General features: G+C 57.2%; 1 protein-coding gene across 3 annotated transcripts in view; it reads left to right on the forward strand.

Moving 5' to 3' along the window:
* Nucleotides 1-76: 76 nt before the first annotated feature.
* Nucleotides 77-13,860, forward strand: part of AXL (AXL receptor tyrosine kinase) — a 29,041-nt gene continuing 15,257 nt past the window's right edge. Inside the window, exons 1-11 of one of the 3 annotated variants that reach the window (XM_037516621.2) lie at nucleotides 77-615; nucleotides 1,682-1,904; nucleotides 2,193-2,293; nucleotides 2,789-2,965; nucleotides 7,468-7,548; nucleotides 7,658-7,773; nucleotides 10,151-10,361; nucleotides 10,662-10,801; nucleotides 11,389-11,539; nucleotides 11,736-11,762; nucleotides 13,642-13,774. In XM_037516621.2, coding sequence (XP_037372518.1) covers nucleotides 552-615; nucleotides 1,682-1,904; nucleotides 2,193-2,293; nucleotides 2,789-2,965; nucleotides 7,468-7,548; nucleotides 7,658-7,773; nucleotides 10,151-10,361; nucleotides 10,662-10,801; nucleotides 11,389-11,539; nucleotides 11,736-11,762; nucleotides 13,642-13,774 — 1,424 coding nt within the window. In that variant the 5' untranslated portion in view covers nucleotides 77-551. The remainder of the gene's footprint in view (nucleotides 616-1,681; nucleotides 1,905-2,192; nucleotides 2,294-2,788; nucleotides 2,966-7,467; nucleotides 7,549-7,657; nucleotides 7,774-10,150; nucleotides 10,362-10,661; nucleotides 10,802-11,388; nucleotides 11,540-11,735; nucleotides 11,763-13,641; nucleotides 13,775-13,860) is intronic. The other 2 variants (XM_037516620.2, XM_054697198.1) reach the window with 2 other exon arrangements.

Below are 13,860 nucleotides of genomic sequence, written 5' to 3' on the forward strand. Positions count from 1 at the left end.
TGGGGCTGGGCTGGGGGGTGGAGGCAGGGAAGGGGGTGTCACACAGACTGAGGGGAGTGGAGATCTGGAGGAATGTTTACCAGACACAGAGAGAGCCCAGAGGGACAGCGCCCAGAGCCGGGTAGAGACACACAGCCTCCTCCCTGCTGGCCAAGGATTAGGGGCACAGACACGAGGAGCCCCTTCCCCCCTCAGCTTCCCTCCCAGGCCCCTTTAAGATGGGGCTGGTCCTCTCCTCTCTCAGTTAACCCCTCCAAGTCCAGGTGGCCCCCTTGGGCTCCCGCCCGGTGGGCGGAGGCAGAGGGGGAGCCAAGAGGCGGAGAAAGGGTTGCCTGAAGTTCGGGAGGGAGAGAAGGAGGCAGGGGAGCCGGGAAGGCGGCCGCTGAACCGAGCCGGTTAGGGGCCCCGCTGTGCCAGGCAGGCAGTGCCAAATCTTGGGAGCCCGGAGCTGGGGGGGAGGGCTGGGGACAGCCCGGCCCTGCCCCCTCCCCCTGCAGGGTGCCCAGCAACTTCTGAGGAAAGTTTGGCATCGATTGCGCTGTGGCCGGAGGATGGGCAGGGTCCTGCTGGCCTGGTACTTGGCTCTGTGCTGCTGGGGGTGTGTGGCCCCCGAGGGTGAGTGATTGGGGTTCCGGGGGGCAAGACCACCGAGGAGGGGCTGGGATGGATGGCAGGTGTTGGGAGTGAGTTCTGGGCTGGCTCATGGAGGTTCCCTGAGACCACAGGGAGGGAGACACCAAGAAAAACCCTGAGAGCTGAGAACGGAGCAGAAGAACCAGAAACAGAAGCAGGGAGGCTGGGGTTGACAGACACTCAGGCGGACAGAAGGAGAAGCTGAGAGCAGGGGTGGGGCTGGATTGGGGTCGGGTGGGGGTGGGGGGCTTGGGGAGAGACACTGAACTAGAGGCTGCCAGGGAAGGAATCTTCCAGAAGGGAGTACTAAGTCAGGCAGCTGGGTGAGGAGGGCTCTGGAGCCCTGGGGCAAAACCCTCATCACTGTTATCCCCCACTTGTTCCTTCGCCCCACTGTCTGTAAGTCTGTCTGCTCCGCCTCTGGGGCTGGGGGCTGTTTCTCACTTCAGCTCTGCCATCTCTGTGGGTCTCCATTTCTCTCTCGCCTGTCTCCATCTCTCCCTGTTCTCTTGGTGTCTCAGTGTCTCTCTTTCTCTCTCTCTGTTGTGTCTTGCCCCACATTTTTCCCCTCTCTGGGTGTGGGGGTGCCTCTCCCTTCAATTCCCATCCTGTCTCTCCGGGAGGAGGGTCTCTGTTTCCCATTCTGACTTTCTGTCTCTCCTCCTCTGCTTCTCTCTCCCCCCTCCCTCTCCACGCCTATTTCTCCCCTACTACCCACCAGCCTGATCTGTCAAGTCTCTCGAGACCCTAAGAGAGGGCAGGGGACAGGGGCTGGCCCTGCAGGCAGTTCGGAGCGTGGGAGGCTGCCAGATCCCGGCCTACTTCCCGATGGACAGAGCAAGGATGGAGGCCGGACCCCAGTCCCCTGGGAAGGCTCCCATCCTCCCCTAAAAGCCTCCACCCTCCACCCCCTGCTGAGGTCACCCAACAACTATGTGGGCCTAAGGGCCTGGCGGGGTCCTGGCAGCCGGTAGGCAGGCGGGAGGCTGGAACTGAGGAGTCCAGAGTAGTGGGGTGGCTGAACTAACACACCCCCATCTCCCTGCAGGCGCACAGGCTGAGGGGAACCCCTTTGTGGGGAGCCTAGGAAACATCACCGGTGCTCGAGGTCTCATGGGGGCCCTTCGGTGTGAGCTCCAGGTCCAGGGGGAGCCCCCCGAGGTGACCTGGCTGCGGGATGGGCAGGTCCTAGAGCTGGCGGACAGCACGCAGACCCAGGTGCCCTTGGGAGAAGATGGGCAGGAGGACTGGAAAGTGATCAGCCAGCTCAGGTGCCTCCCCCCACCACCCGGCCTCAGCCACGACCCCATGTCCCTCCTGATCTCTGCCCCCCATCATGTGGTGGGTAAGGCCTGGGCTAGCACCCCACCTGGGTCAGAAGTCAGCTTGGACACGGGGTGCTCGCTGGTCTCACGGTCTTCTTCCTCAGCATGAGTCACTAACGGTCCCACTTCTGAGCCCTTCCGAGCTGCCCATCCAGACCCCCCCTCAGTCCTGATGACTGCTTTCCAGTGTCCGGCTTTGACCCCAGCCTCTGTCGCCCTCCTCTGCCCCATCAGGATCTCATCCTTGCAGCCCTCAGACGCGGGCTGGTACCAATGTGCGGTGGTCCTGGGAGGAAAGACCTTCGTGTCCCAGCCTGGCTATGTGGGGCTGGAGGGTGAGTCCTGGGGTCAGAGGTCGCGGGAGTCAAGAATTCCCAGGGATCAGAGGGTGCCGAATACTTCAGAGTGTCCCAGACTCCTTCAACCCAGGAAAGATCTTGTGAGGGCCCGGGAAGCTAAATTGTTAGGGACAGGTGGGAGATGTACATCCCGAGGGAGAAAACATCTTCATCTTAGTGGTGGTTGGATGTCCAGGGGTTAGACAGTGTTGGGGGGGTGGCATCCTGAGGGTCAGAGAAGGTGTCAGAGGCACGATGGATCTAATTCTCCCCCCCACCCCTGGGAGCGCTCGCTTTCCTCTCTGATAAAATGAGGGACCAGGAGCCAGACATCGGTCGGGGGTAGTCAGATACTGAGGTAATGCGTCCTGGGGGTAGAGGCCTGAGGGGTCAGACATTGGTCAAGGCCCCCACAGTTTGCAACCTCCTAGTGATGAGTCAGATCTCTGGGGGCTCTGAGGACCCCAGCCTCTACCACGCCCCCCCTCCCAGGCCTGCCTTACTTCCTGGAGGAGCCTGAGGACAGGGCTGTGACCGCCAACACCCCCTTCAACCTGAGCTGCCAGGCCCAGGGGCCCCCGGAGCCCGTCGACCTGCGCTGGTTCCAGAATGCTGTCTCACTGGCTCCGGCCATGGGCGAAGGCCCCCAGCACTCACTGCACATTCCAGGTGAGTCCCGGGGTGAGTGGTGTGCAGGGCCGGGCATGATGGTGGAAGTGGGGAGCAAGGGAGCCCTGCATGCCTGTGTGAACTGAACATCTGCCTGGCCCTCTGTCCTTGTCTGTCTGTGTTGCCTCAAGTTCTGTTTCTGCACCTCTGTCTATCAGTAGCTCCCCGTTTCCCTGTATTTCTCTATCTCTTTGTTTCTGTCTGTGTCTGTCTCTCTGTCTCTCTGCTTTCTCCCTCCATTCACCCCAGTCTCTCTGAATGGAATTCTTTGTCCTGGGCTTCCTGTGAGCTGTTCCATGGCCCAAGTGTGTGTGGGCCTGATGCCCCTCTGTCAGCCTTGACCCTGCAGGGCACTGAATCAACCATGCCTTCCCCTCCTCCGCCCCTCCCCAGCCTGCCACCTCTGCCCCCCATGGGCTCCACAGGGATGGAAGGACAGACTCCCAAAGCAGAGAAAGGGGGAGAAAGTGGAAGATGAGAAAGGCAGTTAGAGGGAGAGAGAGAGAGAAACAGACAGACAGACAGAACTAGGGGCACAAGGAACAGACCATGGAGGTGATGGAGAGAGGTGGGTCAGGGGATCCCAGTGGCAGAAGCCCCTACCAGCCTCAGGGCACCATCCCCTTTGGCAGGCACTACAGAGATGTGGCAGAACCTAGCGTGGGGACACTGGACACAGGGGGTTCCCCCCAGTGAGGAAGAAGAGTCAGAGAACAGACTGGGGTGCTCCATCAGTGGGAGGCAGCGATACCCGGGAGGGCCTCACTTCCTATGCCCCTACTCTGCTGCCTCCATCTACTGGGATGGAGAAGGGAGTCTTCACAGAGGGTCTCCGGGGAAGAGGGAGGCACCCACATTCCCAGCATTCCCGGGGCCCTGAGTGTGCAAGGAAGCAGTGGTGAGCACGCCTGCCCCCGGAGGGGTGACTCAGGTCTGTGGCTCTGGGGTCTGAGTCAGCCAGCCAGGACCCTGGGGGTGGGGGGAACAGTCCCTCCATCCCATTTCAGGAAGGAGAAATGGGACCACAGGTGTGAGAGGGTCTGGGTGTGCATCAGTGTGTGGTAGGCAGTCAGGGGTAGTCTGTGTGTGTGTCTCATGAGCAGGAGGGGGCCCCTGGGTGGTGTGTATCCACATCTTTCTGGATTCTCTGTGTGAGTGTGGCTATCAGCACCATCCATTTTGAATGAAGAGGCCTTGGGGAGAACCAGCTTCTGTGTGTGTGTGTGTTGTGTGTGTTTGTGTGTGTGTGTTTATGTCCACCTGGACATAAATAGAGAAATACCTTTTCTCTATCAGCTTGGCTATCTTTTTTTTTTTTAAGGTTTATTTATTTATGCAAACAAGAGCTGGGGTTTAGATCAGAGATACGGGGAGTGAGAGGATTCACCAGAGACAGAGTGGGGAGCATTACAGGTGGATTGACTGCAGAGGCTGCAGACAGCCTCACAGTGCTGTGTTTAACCCCTTGCGCCACCAGGGAGGCCCTTGGATGTCTTTGTGTTTGGTCTTTATAGTGGCTCCTTAAGTTTCTCAGGGGGTGTACGTGTGCATGTGTTTGTGTGTGCACGCCTGTGTATATGTGTGGTGGGGGGTAGTGTGAGGGATGGCAGTGGCTATTTCGCACTCCTCCCTGTACAGAAGTGACAGTGTCAGCAACAGGTGTGTGAGTGTCTTGGTATGTTTTTGTTTCCTATAGTAGTCAGAGGTGTGCTTCTGGGTGGCCGTCTGGGTGTATGTCTGTACACATCCCAGGGTGAGCATTCTGGCAGGTGCCTGTCACACGGAGCCCTGTACCCTCATGCACATGTGTCTTTGTATTTTCATGGCCTCTAGGTAGGTGAGGTGCTCACCGGCCAGTGTGTATGTGTGTCTCTCACCTGTGTACGCTTGGCATGTCTGTGTGTTTTGGGATCAGTCCGCGCCCTGTGAATGTGTCTGAGGCCACCTGTGTCCAGCTGTGTCCTGCACCGATGAAGGCTGCTTGACTGTCCATGTAAGTCATCAGCTACCTTTGGCATGTCCTGCTGTGTCTCCATCTGTCCAGCTCAGGCTCAAGGAATGTCTGTGGTGCATCCTGACGTGCATCCTGACGTGCATCCTGACGTGCATCCTGACATGCCAGGAGGAGTGTGTGTTTGTTAGCTTCAGCCTCGTGTCTGTTGTTTTGTAGGTGTTTGCAGACAGTGTGTGTGACTTAGGGGTGTTATCTGTTGGTGTGTGTGTCTGTGGCACCTCCTGTGTGTACACACGTGGGTCGCTGAGTGTGTGTGTCCCTGTGTGTGGTGTCACTCGCAGTGACCTGTCCAGGTCCCCAGCACTGGGCTTTCTGAGCACTGTATCAACTTTGGGTGCATCAGGCAAGTGCCCTGGTTTCTGTTTTTGTGCCAATGAAGGCCCCTGTGTGTTGGCCGTTTCTGCAAGTGTTGGGGGTGGGGTGGGGTGCTGTCCCAAGGAATTTTGTCCGTTTGTGTGTGTCTGCCCTACCATCTGACTCAGGGCGTGTCCCATCTCTCCTTCCATCCTCTCCTTCCCTCCCAAAAGCAGAGAAAAAGCAAAGAGCGAGTGAGGGGGAGGGTGCTGGGGAGGGGAGGGGGAGAGGCACCGTGCATCTGGAAAGCACTTCTGGAGCTGTCCCCTCCAGCCCCGGGAGGGAGAGCCCGCCAGAGGGGACAGGTCCCAGGTCCCTTCCCTCCTGCTCCCTCGAGGAGCCTTCCTGGGGAGTCTGGGGGGTCCCGGTGGCGCCTCCGGAAGTGCCGAGGGGGAGGGGACTCCCCGTGACTCACGCGGGGGCAGGAATGCTGCGGTCGGAACAGGACCGGGCTCCAGAACCCCCCTCCCGCCCAGGGCTCCTCCCGGGCAGCGCCAGCTCCCGCGCGGTGACCCTGGTGGGCCCCCACGTGCCAGGTGGCTGGAGCTGACCCAGGCTCCCCGCCCCCTCGGGCAGCCCGCCCGGGCTGTCCTACCCGCCTGGCGCCCCCCCCCCCCCCCCCCCCCCCCCCCCCGCGCGGGGGCTGCGCTGGGCACCTGACCTTGGCGGGGGAACAGCCGGCTGCCCGCCCTCGCCCTCGCTCCCCTGCCCACCCCCTTCCGGCCGGGACTCTCCCCTCATACCATTCCCGCTGCCTACAGAAAAGGAAACTTTGTGTCTGCGGGTAGAGGGTGGTGGTGGGAACCCAGCGCGTCCAGGGAACGGACACCACACGCTCACGCTCACGAGTCTGCAACGCTCCAGGATCGCAACTCACGCTTCAGGATGCGCCAGGGATACGGTGTGGCCCCGCAGAGTTAGGACTCGCACCTCCTCACACCTTGTCGCACACTGTGTGTGTGTGTGTGTGTGTGTGTGTGTGTGTGTGGTGTAGCTGCGTGTTGTGTGTCTGTGTGGCTTTGTGTGTCTGAATCGCTTGTGTTGCTGCTGTGCTTGCCTGTTCTCTGTGTGTGTCCTTGTCCCCACCGTCGCCCTGAGGGAGAACGTCATCCACCCCCAGACACTCAAAAACAGTTAATCAAGACACAAACATTGACTCACTGGCTCACGGATACACACATGCTCACACACACACCCAGAAACACCCGAGTTCACAAATGTACACACGTAAGTTTATGCATTCGTTCAACACGTTTTGGGAGCACCTACTGTATGCCAGGCTGTCTTGGGCCCTGGGGATACGGCAGGGGGCAAACCAGAGACCCCTGACCCCCTGGAGCTGACACTCTAGTGGAAAAGAGACCCAGGTCATGTGTGATATCTGTGATGGGGGAACGCAAGAGGAAAAGGCAAGCAAGGCCAGGACGAGGAGGGCAGGTTCCCATCTCAGACAAGGTGGGCAGGGACAGGGACAGAGCGGTGATGAAGGTGGGGTTTGAGAGCAAATGTGAAGGATGGTGGAGGCAGCCGTGTTGGCATCTGAGGGAAGACTGTTCCAAGCAAAGGGAGCAGAAGTGCAAAGTTCCCCAATGGGAACAGAGTGCTTGATATGTGTGTTCCAGAAACACCAGGAGGCCGTTGTGGCTGGAGCCAAGTGAGTGAGTGAGCAGGCAGGAGAGGGGCTGATCGGGGCCCAGCTTATGAACTAACACTTCTATATTTACCCACACCCACGGGGGTCTGTCCTTAAGTGTGTGTCTATTAGGTGTATGTGGCTCCGCGTGTGTCTGTGTGAGTTTGTGTCTGTGTGTGAGTATGTGTATTTATGAGTTTGTGTCTATCAGTGTCTCTGTTTCTGTGTATGTGTATCTGTCTGAGTACATGAGTGTGTGTGTCTGTGTGTAGGTGTGCCTGTCTCTGTGTGTGTGTGTGTATGTGCATGCCTGTACTTGTGTTTGGGGACAGAGGCCTGTGTTCCCAGTGCACTGCCCTCCCCATCCCACAATCTCCTTCCCTGTGGTGTTCAGTGGGCTGGACTATACCTGTCAGGCAGGGCATAGTAGGGGTGACCCAACACGGCCTAGGAGCCCCACCTCCCCGCTGACCCTGGGCCACCCCTCATTTCACTCCGTAGGCCTGAACAAGACGTCTTCTTTCTCCTGTGAAGCCCATAATGCCAAAGGCGTCACCACCTCCCGCACAGCCACCATCACAGGTGACAGGAAAAGGGTTTCCAGGGGTGCGGGACTTGGGGGCAGAGGGCAGAGTGGGGTGTTGTGGGACAAGGCCCCCCAGGGTCAGTGCCTCCCTTCACCTGTCCACAGTGCTCCCTCAGCGGCCCCGTGACCTCCACTTGGTTTCCAGCCAGCCCACGGAGTTGGAGGTGGCTTGGACCCCAGGCCTAAGTGGCATCTACCCTCTCACCCACTGCACCCTGCAGGTAAGACCTCAGACTTGACTCCCCTCAAATCTCAATCCTCCTCCTTCTACCCATCCCCTCAAACTCTCCTCCTTTCCCTGGGACACTAGCCTTTCTCCGCTATTCATGTGTCGTTGTCGAGAGGCAGGAGAGCCGAGCCAGATGTCCTGGGTTCAAATCCAGAACCACTAGATTCAAATCAAACCAAAACGATACTCCTCACCTCCTTAGATGCCCATTAGAGCCAGTACTTGATTCATCAGAGCTCTCTGTCTTATAATCACGTGCCCTGGAGACAAACTCACTCCCTTGACATTTCAACCCTAGACGCTTGTGGCTGTTAATCTTCTCATTTTCAAATAAGGAACTGAAGTGCTGCCCTCTCCAGTGGCTAGAAAGGGTAAACAGATTCAATCCCGAAGGCCGGGCCCATTCAGGAGACCTTAAATGCCAGGTCAGGCATCAGCTGTGCCCCAGGCCACATCCCTCTAATGGCCCAGGAAAGCAGAAGCGACCCCTGTTCCCTCTCCACGTCTCACTTCCTGCTGTGCACCAGGCTGGGGCTGAAGTTTGCAATGGAGGGTCAGCACCGTCCCAGAGAAAAGAGAAGTGGGAATGGGCATGGGGAGGCAGCTGCCTGCGCCCCAGTCCACTTGACCAGCCGAGGTTCCCTTTCCCAGTTTTCACTGCAGGTCAGAGAGCAGGCACGGGGACAGCATCCCCCACCCCCGCATTCTTACACCCGCCATGTGTCCACCTGCGCCCCAGCCCTCATGGTGGTATCTCTCCCCACACAGGCACTGTGTAACTTTGGACAAACTGCTCAACTTCTCTGGGCCTGTTTCCTAGACTGCAAAGTGGGACTGAGTAAAGAGAGTGACCTTTAGGGTGTCAATAAGAAGTCAGTGAGTTCACGGATGAGGTGCTTAGTACATAGTTGGCTCTCGAGAAATGTGAGATCCTGATATGCTATGGCAATCCATTTAACCTGCATTGTGCCTTTAAGCCATAAACCCTGCCAGATAAGGACTCTCGGATGCCCATGTTGCAGAGACAGAAACTCGCTCTAGGTCACACAGCAAATAAGATCTAAGCTAGGACTTGGACCCAAGGAATCTGGCTTCAGAGCCCACACCCTTACACAGTAAACTCCTTCCCTACACAGTGTGGCAGTGCGCCTGGGGCTCCTGGCTGCTCCCCAAAGTGAAGACAGAACCCCAGAGGCTGGTGGCTGTGAGTTGTATGCCCTTGGTGGATCTGTGGCTCTGTGCATCAGGCCTGTACAGATGTGTTTCCCAGCATGTCTGCCCCCATTCTGATCATACCATTCCTAGGGACCAGGCAGGTGTGGAAGCCTCTGCTGTTATTTGACTTTTGTTGCCAGTCAACCTCACAAATACAAATGACAAACACTCAGCGTGCACAGGCACGCTTATGAATGCTAGTGAGCACCATTTCCATCAATTCGGAGAAGTGGGGAGCCACTGGTGTGATCCCATTTCACAAAGGGGGAAACTGAGGCACAGAGCTCAAGAACAGTGGAGGCTGAGGTTCAGCCTGAGCTCACCAGCACTACCGCACTGCCTCTCTGTCCTTAAGTCCTCAAGGGACATTCCCATTGTAAGTAGGGCAGAGGCTGTGGAGACAGGATGGGGCTCAGGTCCCAGCTTCATCGTGACAAGCCGTGACCTTGGGTGGGTGATTCCATCCCTCTGAGCCTCGGTATTCTCATCTGTCAAATGGGGATAAGCAATGTCTCCCGCAGGGCTGAGGTGAGGGTCTTCAGAGCTCGGCTTTGCAAAGGGCTCTTTTCTTTCGGTTTGTTTTTTGTTCAACTAAGATATACCAAGTGCATGATCTTCAGTGTGCGCCTACATTGCTTCGCACACACATCCACCCATCTAATCTCCTCCAAATCAAGATGAAGGGCCTTCCCAGCCCCGCCCCCCAGGATCGCTCAGCTCCCAGCGATGACTTTCTCTTCATTTCTGTCCTGGACTTTGCTCTTGCCTGGATTGATGGTAACGGTTGACGCTGACTGCCTGCTGGGCCCTGCGCAGCTGTCCTACACTTCCTCTTCAAGCAGCCTTGTGAGGTCTTTGCTCCATGAAGTCCCATTTTCCAGAAGAGGAAACTGAGGCTCAGAAAGGGACAGTCTTGCCAGAGGTGGCCTTTACAAGTGATGATAGTCACGCTGTGCAGCCAGGTGGCCTCCTGGTTTACACATCAGGGTGCCCATGTTGTACTGGCATGGAGCTGCATTTCACACACACATGCACATGCGTGCATACTGGCAAGATTGTGTAGTCACACTAGGTCTGCCACAGCAGAGGGTTGTGTGACTCACACCTGTCATCACGTGGCCATCCCGCCCTCATGCACCCCCCTCTCTCCCCAGGCTGTGCTATCGGACGACGGAGTGGGAGTCTGGCTGGGAGAGCCAGACCCCCCGGAGGAGCCCCTCACCTTGCAGGCCTCCGTGCCCCCTCACCGATTTCGGCTGGGCAGGCTCCATCCTCACACCCCTTACCACATCCGAGTGGCGTGCACCAGCAGCCAGGGCCCCTCACCCTGGACCCACTGGCTTCCCGTGCAGACCCCGGAGGGAGGTGAGAAGGGCTTGGGGGCTGGGCAGGCAAGAGGTGCTGTTCACTGCCACGCTGGACCTTGCTCACATCAGTGCCACCCCCAGCGTCTCCTCTCACCCATTCACCCCATGTGGCTTGCAACTCCTTTCAGCCCCTGCCCCTCTACCGGCCCCTGCCGTCTCTCCCTCTCCCTGTGCTTCTGCTCACGGGACGCCTGCCACCCATGCTCATGCCTTGGCACTCCACCCCCACTTCCTGGGGAGAGGGGTGAGGGTCAGGAAGAGATGGGGGTGCCAGCTTCCCCTCTTCCCTGTCCTCCAGTGCCCCTGGGCCCCCCCGAGAACGTTAGCGCCATGCGGAATGGGAGCCAGGCCCTCGTGCGTTGGCAGGAGCCAAGGGCATCCCTGCAGGGCACCCTGTTAGGGTACCGGCTGGCCTATCGAGGCCAGGACACCCCTGAGGTGGGTGCTGCTGGCTGGGTTGGGGGGAGGGTGTGGGGGAGGAGATGACAGGTAGACCTGGACAGTGGTGCAGCTGGGTAGCTGCCAATCCTGCTCCACCCAAGCTCAAGGGACCCAGGAGAGGGTTAGGGAGTGGCCATCTGCAAATCACACAGGAAGCATTTCAGGTTACCATAGTTACCGCGACACTTCACAGCAGGTCTCTGTACAGCTTCTGGGGATTTGCTGAGCAAGCACCACCCTGAGGTGGAGAGATAGGGTGGGGAAGAGGTGGGAAGTTAGAAGGGGATGGAGATAAGAAGGTGAGGAGGTGGGAGTTCAGTTCTTCAACAGAAATGCTGTGTGCCACATGCATGGTGCTGGGGCTGGACGGCCCAGCGGCCAAGGAGACAGTCCAGTGCCAGCCTGGGGGAGCTGACATTGTCATGGCCGTGGGGGTGGAAAATGGAAGGGAAAGCAGGGGAGAGATGATGGCTAGCTCCAGGTAGGGGTTGTGGGTTAGAGGACACAGAGGGCTTTGAGAAAGACAGCAAGTTGAGGCTGAGTGTCCCGGGCCTCTGTCCTGACGTCACCTCTGAACATCCCAGGTGCTCATGGACATAGGGCTAAAGCAAGAGGTGACTCTGGAGCTGCAGGGAGGCGGGACCGTGCCCAACCTGACGGTGTGCGTGGCAGCCTACACCGCCGCCGGGGATGGGCCTTGGAGCCTCCCGGTGCCCCTGGAGCCCTGGCGCCCAGGTAACTCCAAAGCCTTCCTCAGCCCCTTCAGCCTCGCCATAGGCCCTTGTCTCTCGGGTGCCCCTGACTTGCCCTGGGTTACCCCAGTCTAGGCTCTGTTCCTGTCCTGATCCTGACTGAGAGCTTTGCTCCCTCACCCGTGTCGCAGCAGTCTTGGCCTCTCTGAGCATGTCCCCTCTGTCCTTTCTCCTCACAGGGCAAGAACAGCCAATCCACCAGCTGGGTAAGGGTTTGCACATCCCTTCTCTCCCCCATTTCTCCAACACCATACTCATGCTCTTTGCGCATCCTTTTCATGTTTCTCAACCTCATCACTCTAAGCCTCTGCTTAATGGGGTTGCCCGGAATGGTGTAGCACATTTTAAGTAGCTGGTAAATGGTGGGTGGGTGGGTAGATGCATGGATGGATGGTGGGTGAGGGGATGGATGGGTGGGTGACTGGGTAGGTGGATGGATGGGTAGATGGATAGACAAATAGATGAGTTCCCCCCCCCCATATCTGTCCCTCTCAAATATTCTCTAACAATTCTCTAACTTTCCTTCTATTCCCATTTTACCCTCCTAGCACTATCACAACCTACCTCTTATAACTCAACCCACTATCCTAAACTATTCCTCACGCCGTCCCATGCTTCTTTGCAAACCCTTTCCACACAAATCCCACTTTACTTTCATGTTCATCATACTATAATTTTTCATTCCTCACACATCCCTTCCACACTTCTCATTCACAAATTCTGCACCCTGTTTACATACTTACCATCCATTCCCCATATTGCAGACACTGAAAAACTTTCAGTCCACACCATCCCACACACTACAACTCTTCTTGCACACTCACCCCACACTCCTTAAAACATTACTCCCCAGGGCTCCCTGGTGACGCAGGCGGTTGAGCGCAGCGCTGTGAAGCTGTCCCCCGCCTCTGCAATGCCATTTCGATCCCTGCCAGCCTCGGAGCAACCCACATGGCGAGCAACCTCTCCTGTCTTGCCCGCTGCTCCCCTCAGCAGTGTACTTTGTCAGTCTGCCTGTTCTATTCCCCGCTCTGTCTCTGATGAATCCTCTCACCCTCCCGCGCATCTGGCCTGTATCCTGGCTCTTGTATAAATAAAATAAATCTTAAAAAAAAAATTACTCCCTCACCCCTTGCCAGGCCTAACCTCGTCCACTCTGCATACACGTGCACCAACTCCTGTACACTCATCACCTGTTCTTCATTCCTTACACACCCACTCCTCCCTTTTTGCATGCCCTTCCCAGTCATCCCATATGCCTCACCTGCCTTTCCCAACTCTTTTTCATGCTCATTACATACTCCTCTTACCCTAAAGTTACTTCCTTACAAATCCCTGCTCACTCCTCTTATCTAAAACTCCTTGAACAGGACAGCTCTTGTCCTTTAAGACGGAGCGTCAGTGTCTCTGCAGGCACACTGCTCTCTTTTTCCCTTTTTCTCTTTTCCTTAATAAACTTGCCATGTGGGAAAAAATAAAAATAAACAAATAAAACTCCTTGAACACGCCTCACTCAACACACTCCAACTCCGCTGACACTCTGCGCACACCCACCCTGCCCCTTTGCACATTAATTTCATTCTCATTTCTTGCTTTATGAAAACATTTCCAGAGCCATGGCACAAACCTCAAAGATATTCCTTGGAACCTCACTCCCCTGCACACTCATTGCACGTGCCTCACACACTGGCCCTACACTAGTGCATTCTCTCCCTTAGTCAGCTGTTTTTCCACATCCAAGACTGCCCGCCTTGTACTGCTTGAGATTTACTCACATGCTTCCCCTGCTCCTCCAGGCCTCCTTACAGACCTATGACCCGTTCCACACACACGTCTCTCACTCCCGTTCCCCTCCTCAGATGTGCATCAACTTCTTAGCCCAGCCCACTTACCCTACAAGTTTCAGCTCTCACTTAGTGCACACTAGTGTCACCTCCGTTGTGGTCCCCTGGGACATGTGAGCGCACCTATCCCCTGCCTCACCAAACACCTTCAAGTGTGCCTCTCTCCACCATCACCCCCTTGGGTCCCTGGGAGCTGGATCCGGGGCCTCAGCCATGACTTGGCCTCCCTGCCCCCTGACAGTGAGTGAACCCCCAGCCCCGGCCTTCTCGTGGCCCTGGTGGTATGTGCTTCTGGGAGCAGTTGTGGCCGCTGCCTGTGTCCTCATCTTGGCCCTGTTCCTCGTCCACCGACGGAAGAAGGAGACCCGCTATGGGTGAGTTGGAACTACACAGGTAGGAAGGCTAATGAGGACCGGAGTGCTCCCTGGAGGAGGAGGCAGGTGCAGAGGAGAGATGATCA

Source organism: Talpa occidentalis, unplaced genomic scaffold (genome assembly GCF_014898055.3).
Source record: "Talpa occidentalis isolate TD23 unplaced genomic scaffold, MPIMG_talOcc4v2.1 talOcc4.17, whole genome shotgun sequence".
Classification (NCBI taxonomy): domain Eukaryota; kingdom Metazoa; phylum Chordata; class Mammalia; order Eulipotyphla; family Talpidae; genus Talpa; species Talpa occidentalis.